The sequence below is a fragment of the Pristiophorus japonicus genome, unplaced genomic scaffold, assembly GCF_044704955.1.
Source record: "Pristiophorus japonicus isolate sPriJap1 unplaced genomic scaffold, sPriJap1.hap1 HAP1_SCAFFOLD_343, whole genome shotgun sequence".
NCBI lineage: Eukaryota > Metazoa > Chordata > Chondrichthyes > Pristiophoridae > Pristiophorus > Pristiophorus japonicus.
Genome location: NW_027253248.1, coordinates 565,973 through 573,019, shown reverse-complemented (window position 1 = coordinate 573,019; position 7,047 = coordinate 565,973). Strand labels below are relative to the sequence as shown.

General features: G+C 45.7%; 1 protein-coding gene across 2 annotated transcripts; it reads left to right on the top strand.

The window, feature by feature from the left end:
- Positions 1–399: 399 nt before the first annotated feature.
- LOC139250058 (zinc finger protein 239-like) lies at positions 400–6,326 on the top strand. 2 transcript variants are annotated; one of them, XM_070872632.1, is made up of 3 exons: positions 400–643; positions 4,788–5,875; positions 5,960–6,326. In XM_070872632.1, the coding sequence occupies exons 2-3, from the start codon at positions 5,120–5,122 to the stop codon at positions 5,987–5,989; spliced, it is 786 nt and encodes a 261-aa protein (XP_070728733.1). In that variant the 5' UTR covers positions 400–643; positions 4,788–5,119; the 3' UTR covers positions 5,990–6,326. The 2 variants fall into 2 exon arrangements, with proteins under 2 accessions (XP_070728733.1, XP_070728732.1); XM_070872631.1 differs by having other exon boundaries at positions 4,788–6,326.
- Positions 6,327–7,047: the final 721 nt, after the last annotated feature.

Sequence of the window (7,047 nt, the reverse complement as noted above, 5' to 3'; positions counted from 1 at the left end):
CCTTTCTCCTCAGCCCATTTAAAACTGAGATGAGGAGGAATTTCTTTTCTCAGAGGGTTGTAAATATGTGGAATTCTCTGCCCTAGAGAGCAGTGGAGGCTGGTTCATTGAATATATTTAAGGCAAAGATGGACAAATTTTTGAGCGATAAGGGAGTAAAGGGCTCTGGGGAGCGGGCAGGGATGTGGAGCTGACTCTATGATCAGATCAGCCATGATTTTATTGAATGGGGAGCAGGCCCGGGGGTCCGGGTGGCCCACTCCTGCTCCTATTTCTCATGGTCATATGTACCCAGCATGTCCCGCGGGGAAGAATGAGCCGCCCCCAGACTACAGGAGCTCAGTGCGCAGGCGCGGGTCCTGGGTGGGAGGGGCTTTGGAGCATGTGCGGTGCGGGTAATGGCGGAGGCAGTATGTTTTCCGCACGCTCCTCAGAAGTGTCCTTTTCATCGGTGCAGAGCGGAGTAATGAACCAGCGGGGAGCCGGCGAGGCTTCATAAACAACCGGTGCCCGCCACAAGCCCGAAATAATAACCGGAATATCGGCGGTTGCAGCTTCGGGGCTTTCTCCCGGTCACAGGCCCATCTAATGGCGGACATTTTGGTGTAGGAAGTCAGGTTCAACGGTCTGCCATCGATATTCAGTGAGTAGCAAAGCGCATGCGCGGCCATGTTGGTGCAGGAACAAAGTGAATGATGTCAGTGTCTGGAACTGAACCCAGCCAGAGTCAGCACCTTCAGGGGAGGGGAACCAGTGAGTGTAGAACTGAACCCAGACAGACTCAGCACCTTCAGGGGAGGGGAACCAGTGAGTGTCAAACTGAACCCAGACAGACTCAGCACCTTCAGGGGAGGGGAACCAGTGAGTGTAGAACTGAACCCAGACAGAGTCAGCACCTTCAGGGAAGGGGAACCAGTGAGTGTAGAACTGAACCCAGACAGAGTCAGCACCTTCAGGGGAGGAGAACCAGTGAGTGTAGAACTGAACCCAGCCAGAGTCAGCACCTTATAAGAACATAAGAAATAGGAGCAGGAGTAGGCCATACAGCTGCTCGAGCCTGCTCCGCCATTCAATAAGATCATGGCTGATCTGATCTTGGACTCAGCTCCACTTCCCTGCCCGATTCCCATAACCTCTTATCTCCCCTTATCGTTTAAGAAACTGTCGATTTCTGTCTTAAATTTATTCAATGTCCCAGCTTCTACAGCTCTCTGAGGCAGTGAATTCCACAGATTTACAACCGTCTGATAGTAGAAATTTCTCCTCATCTCTCTTTTAAATTGGTGGCCTCTTATTCTAAGATCATGCCTTCCAATTCTAGTCTCCCCCATCAGTGGAAACAGCCTCTCTGCATCCACCTTTACAAGCCCCCTTATATCTAATACATTTTGATTAGATCTCCTCTCATTCTTTTGAATTCCAATGAGTAGAGGCCCAACCTACTCAACCTTACTCCCTCATCCATGGAATCAACCTAGTGAACCTTCTGTGAACTGTCTCCAAAGCAAGTATATCCTTTCGTAAATATGGAAACCAAAACTGCACGCAGTATTCCAGGTGTGGCCTCACCAATACGTTGTACAACTGTAGCAAGACTTCCCTGCTTTTATACTCCATTCCATTAGCCTTCCTGATCACTTGCTGTACCTGCATACTATCCTTTTGTGTTTCATGCACAAGTACCCCCAGGTCCCACTGTACTGCGGCACTTTGCAATCTGTCTCCATTTAAATAATAACTTGCTGTTTGATTTTTTTTCTGCCAAAGTGCATGACATCACACTTTCTAACATTATACTCCATCTGCCAAATTTTTGCCTACTCACTGAGCCTGTCTGTGTCCTTTTGCAGATTTTACTTGTCCTCCCATCTTTGTATCGTCGGCAAACTTGGCTACGTTACACTCAGTCCCTTCTTCCAAGTCGTTAATATAGAATGTAAATAGTTGGGGTCCCAGCATTGATCCCTGTGGCACCCCACTAGTTACTGGTTGCCATCCAGTGAATGAACCATTTATCCTGATTCTCTGTTCTCTGTTAGTTAGCCAATCCTCTATCCATGCTAATATATTACCCTCATCCCCGTGGACTTTTATCTTGTGCAGTAACCTTTTATGTGGCACCTTGTCAAATGCCTTGTGGAAGTCCAAATCCACCACATCCACTGGTTCCCCCTTATTCACCCGGTTCATTACATCCCCAAAGAATTCCAGCAAATTTGTCAAACATGACTTCCCCTTCATAAATCCATGCTGACTCTGCATGACTGAATTTTGCTTTTGCAAATGTCCTGCTACTGCTTCTTTAATAATGGATCCAACATGTTCCCAATCACAGATGTTAGGCTAACTGGTCTATAGTTTCCTGCTTTTTGTCTGCCTCCTTTTTGAAATAGTGGCATTACATTTGCAGTTTTCCAATCTGCTGGGACCTCCCCAGAATCCATGGAATTTTGGTAAATTACAACCAATGCATCCACAATCCCTGCCGCTACTTCTCTTAAGACTCTAGGATACAAGCCATCAGGTCCAGGGGTTTTATCTGCCTTTAATCCCATTATCTTACTGAGTACCACCTCCTTAGTGATTGTGTTAAGTTCCTCCCCCTCTGTATCCCCTTGACTATCCACTGTTGGAATATTAGTGTCCTCTACCGTAAAGACCGATACAAAATATTTGTTCAGAGTTTCTGCCATCTCCCTGTTCCCCGTTACTAATTCCCCGGTCTCGTCCTCTAAAGGACCAACATTTACTTTAGCCACTCTTTTCGTTTTTATATACCTATAGAAACTCTTGTTATCTGTTTTTATATTTTCTGCTAGTTTACTTTCACAGTCTATCTTCCCTTTCTTACTCATTTTTTAGTTATTCTTTGCTGGTTTTTAAAAGCTTCCCAGTTTTCTGTCGTCCCACTAGATTTGGTCACTTTGTATGCCCTTGTTTTTAATGGATAATGGCCTTTATTTCTTTAATTAGCCATGGATGGCTCTATTTTCTCTCGCACCTTTTCCTCCTCACTGGAATCGATTTTTCTTGAGAGTTGTGAAATATCTCCTTAAATGTACACCACTGTTCATCAACCGTCCTGCACTTTAATCTATTTTCTCAGTCCAAGTTACCCAACTCTGCCCTCATACCTTCATAGTCTCCTTTATTTAAGCTTAGTACGCTGATTTGAGATCCAACTTTCTCACCCTGCATCTGAATTTGAAATTCAGTCATGCTCTGATCAATCATTCCGAGGGGATCCTTTACTAGGAGATTGTTTATTAATCCTGTCTCATTAGACAGGACCAGATCTAAGATAGCCTGCCCCCTGGTTGGTTCTGTTACATACTGCTCAAGGAACCTGTCGCTTATGCACTCCATGAACTCCTCCTCAAGGCTGCCCTGACCAATTTGATTTATCCAACCAATATGGAGATTAAAATTACCCATGATTATTGTTGTTCCCTTTTTACAAGCCCCCACTATTTCCTGGTTTACGCTCCGACCAACAGAGTTGCTACTGTTCGGGGGCCTATAGACTATGCCCACCAGTGACTTTTTCCCCTTATTGTTCCTTATCTCCACCCAAACTGTTTCAACATCCTTATCATTTGAGACAGTATCATTTCTTACTATTGCAGTGATTCCATCCTTTATCAATAGAGCTACCCCACCCCCTTTTCCTTTCTGTCTGTCCTTCCGGATTGTCAAGCACCCCTGAATATTTAATTACCGGTCCTTGTAACCACGTCTCTGTAATGGCTATCAGATCATACCCATTTGTCTCAATATATCTATTTTGTTACAAATGCTACGTGCATTTAGACAAAGTGCCTTTAAGTTTGTTTTTTTTACCCTTTTTTCCTGCTTGTTTCCTCTCTCCTTCAAACTCACTTTCTTGATTTTTGCTTTCTAATTCCAGCTGCCCAACCTCAGGCCTTGCCTCACCGCCCCTCACCTCGCCGCTGCCCAACCTCGGGCCTCACCTCGCCACCACTGCTCTTACCTCAAGGCCTCCTCGCTGGCCCACCTAAACACCTCCTCCACGATGGGGCCGCCCGACCACCTCCTCGGCAGTGGGCCCCAACGGACCACCTCCTCGGCGGCGGGGCACACCCGAGCTCTTCCCCTTGAAAATGTAATCAGGCAGGCAGGCAGGGCTGAGTGTGGGCCGTGTGCTGCTGGAGGGCTCCCGGTGCTCCCCAACGCATACTGCTGCATTAGGTGAGGTAGGAACTTATAATTTTTTATTTATTGATTTATTGATTTATTTTATTTATTGATTTATTTATTGATTGATTTATTGATCATTTATTATTGATGATGGTTCTTTATTTTTAAAAGTGAAATGTTTAATGCTTTGGAAAATCCTCTAACTTCCCTCTAACTTCACTTCCCCCTCCCCTTAACTCTGGCTACCTGCGCCTGATTGCTAAAGTGTCCGCAAGGTTTTTCTGAGCATATCAAAGTGGACATTTACTCAGGCCTAAGTTAGTTTGGAGTAACTTTTCGCTGTCTAAACTTACTTAAATGGCCAAAACAGGCGTAAGTGGCTGGTAACGCCTTCTTTTGGAAAAAAAAACTGAACCAAAAAGAAACTGAACTAAAAAAAAAACTGAACTAACCGACTGAAACTGGAGCAAACTAAATGGGGAGAATTGCGATTTCTAGGATACTCAAAAAAAAAACTCGTTGTTCCAAAAAAATAGGAGCAACTCCTGTTGAAACTTGGTCCCTAGATTGTCTATTCTGAATTTCTGTCTTGTACTGACAGCGATGAGTTTTATTATCTCCTTTTACAGAATATTGGAAGGGGAGATTTTCAGACAGGAAGCACAAACCAAACATCACATCAAGATCTGACGGAGTCAATCGATTCTTCAGGACCTGAATATCATTGGCCTTTGAAAGTGGAAGGAGAAATGTTTGCCTGTTCTGCCTGTGGGAAAAGATTTCAAATGTCAGTGTGACTGGAAAGGCACCGAGACACACACACACCCGAGTGAGTGTTCCACTGCCTATGGAAAGAGCTTTAACCAGTTACACAGCCTGAAAAAACATCGCACCATTCACCGCGCGGAGAAACTGTAAACGTGTTTTGTGCGTGGACGAGGCTTCAACTGATCATCCAACCATGGAGAGTCACAAGGACACCCGCACCATGGAGAAACCGTGGAACTGTGGTGACTGTGGGAAGGTATTCAGATCACCGTCTGAGCTGGAAATTCATCGACGCAATCACACTGGGGAGAGGCCATTGACCTGCCCAGTGTGTGGGAAGGGATTCAGTCAGCCATCCACTCTGCTGAGACACCAGCGAGTTCACACTGGGGAGAGGCCGTTCACCTGCTCTGAGTGTGGGAAGGGATTCACTCAGTCATCTGACCTTGTAGTTCACCAGCGAGTTCACACTGGGGAGAGGCCATTCACCTGCTCCGTGTGTGGGCAGGGATTCACTCGGTCATCCAAACTTGTAGCTCACCAGCGAGTTCACACTGGGGAGAGGCCATTCACCTGCTCCGAGTGTGGGAAGGGATTCACTCAGTCATCCAACCTGCTGATACACCAGCAAGTTCACGCAGGAGAGAGGCCGTTCACCTGTTCTGAGTGTGGAAAGGGATTCACTCAGTCATCCCACCTTGTAGCTCACCAGCGAGTTCACACTGGGGAGAGGCCATTCACCTGCTCTGAATGTGGGAAGGGATTCACTACATCATCCCACCTGCTGAGACACCAGCGAGTTCACACTGGGGAGAGGCCATTCACCTGCTCTGAGTGTGGGAAGGGATTCACTCATTCATTCCACCTGCTGAGACACCAGCGAATTCACACTGGGGAGAGGCCGTTCACCTGCTCTGAGTGTGGGAAGGGATTCAGTCAGTCATCCAACCTGCTGATACACCAGCGAGTTCACACTGGGGAGAGGCTGTTCACCTGCTCTGAGTGTGGGAAGGGATTCACTTGTACATCCGACCTGCTGACACACCAGCGAGTTCACAAGTGACTGCAGGAGTTGGAATCTGCTGTTATTGCTGCTGTTAATCACATCCCGACTGAACCATGTTCATTCTGACAGTTGGGGTTTGTTTCTGCTGATAATAACCCGATAACTGGGCTGGACTTTAATATTCTGGATATATTGCTGATTGTGTTCTCGGGGCTGCAGTGTCCATTTAAGAAACGCTGTGTGTTATCTTTCCCCTTAATTCAGCGACTCTCAACAGAAAGTTAGTTTGCAATAAAATTATGAACTTTTACTTTAATCCTAAACTGATCTTTGGTACAAAATCTACAATAGTGTGTGAAAGTTTCCACTGAATAAAATCTCCAATTAGAAAGAGCTTGCTGATAATTCTTACTGACTTGCACATTACACACAGTGGCCCCTCCATTATCCACCAGAAAGAAGGGGAATGGGAATTAGTGGGGAATCCGTGTCCCCAAATGTTGCCCCTCCCGTCTGGTGTAGCAATCCCCTTGGCACGGGAATGGAGACAAGTCCAGACCAAAGCTGTGCACAGTGCTCCAGGTGTGGTCTTACCAATACCCTGTACAATTGTAGCAGGACTTCCCTACTTTCATACTCTATCCCCCTTGCAATAAAGGCCAGCATTCCATTTGTCTTCTGATTACTTGCTTTACCTGCATGCTAATCTTTTGAGTTTCATGTACAAGAACCCCTAGATCCCTCTGGACTAAAGCATTTTGTAATCATTTCCATTTAAATAATAATTTGCTTTTTTATTTTTCCGACCAAAAGGAGCTAACCTGACATTTTACCACATTATAGTCCATCTGCCAGATTTTAGCCCGCTCATTGAGCCTATCTATATCCCTTTGTAGATTCTTTGCGTCCTCCTCCTTGCTTTCCCGCCTATTTTTGTATCATCAGAAAATTTGGCTATGTTACACTCAGTCCCTTCATCCAAGTCATTAATATAAATTGTAAAAAGTTGAAGCCCCAGCACTGATCCCTGCGGCACCCCACTAGTTACAGTTTGCCAACCGAAAAATGACCCATTTATGCTGACTCTGTTTTCTGTTAGGTCGCCAAACCTCTAT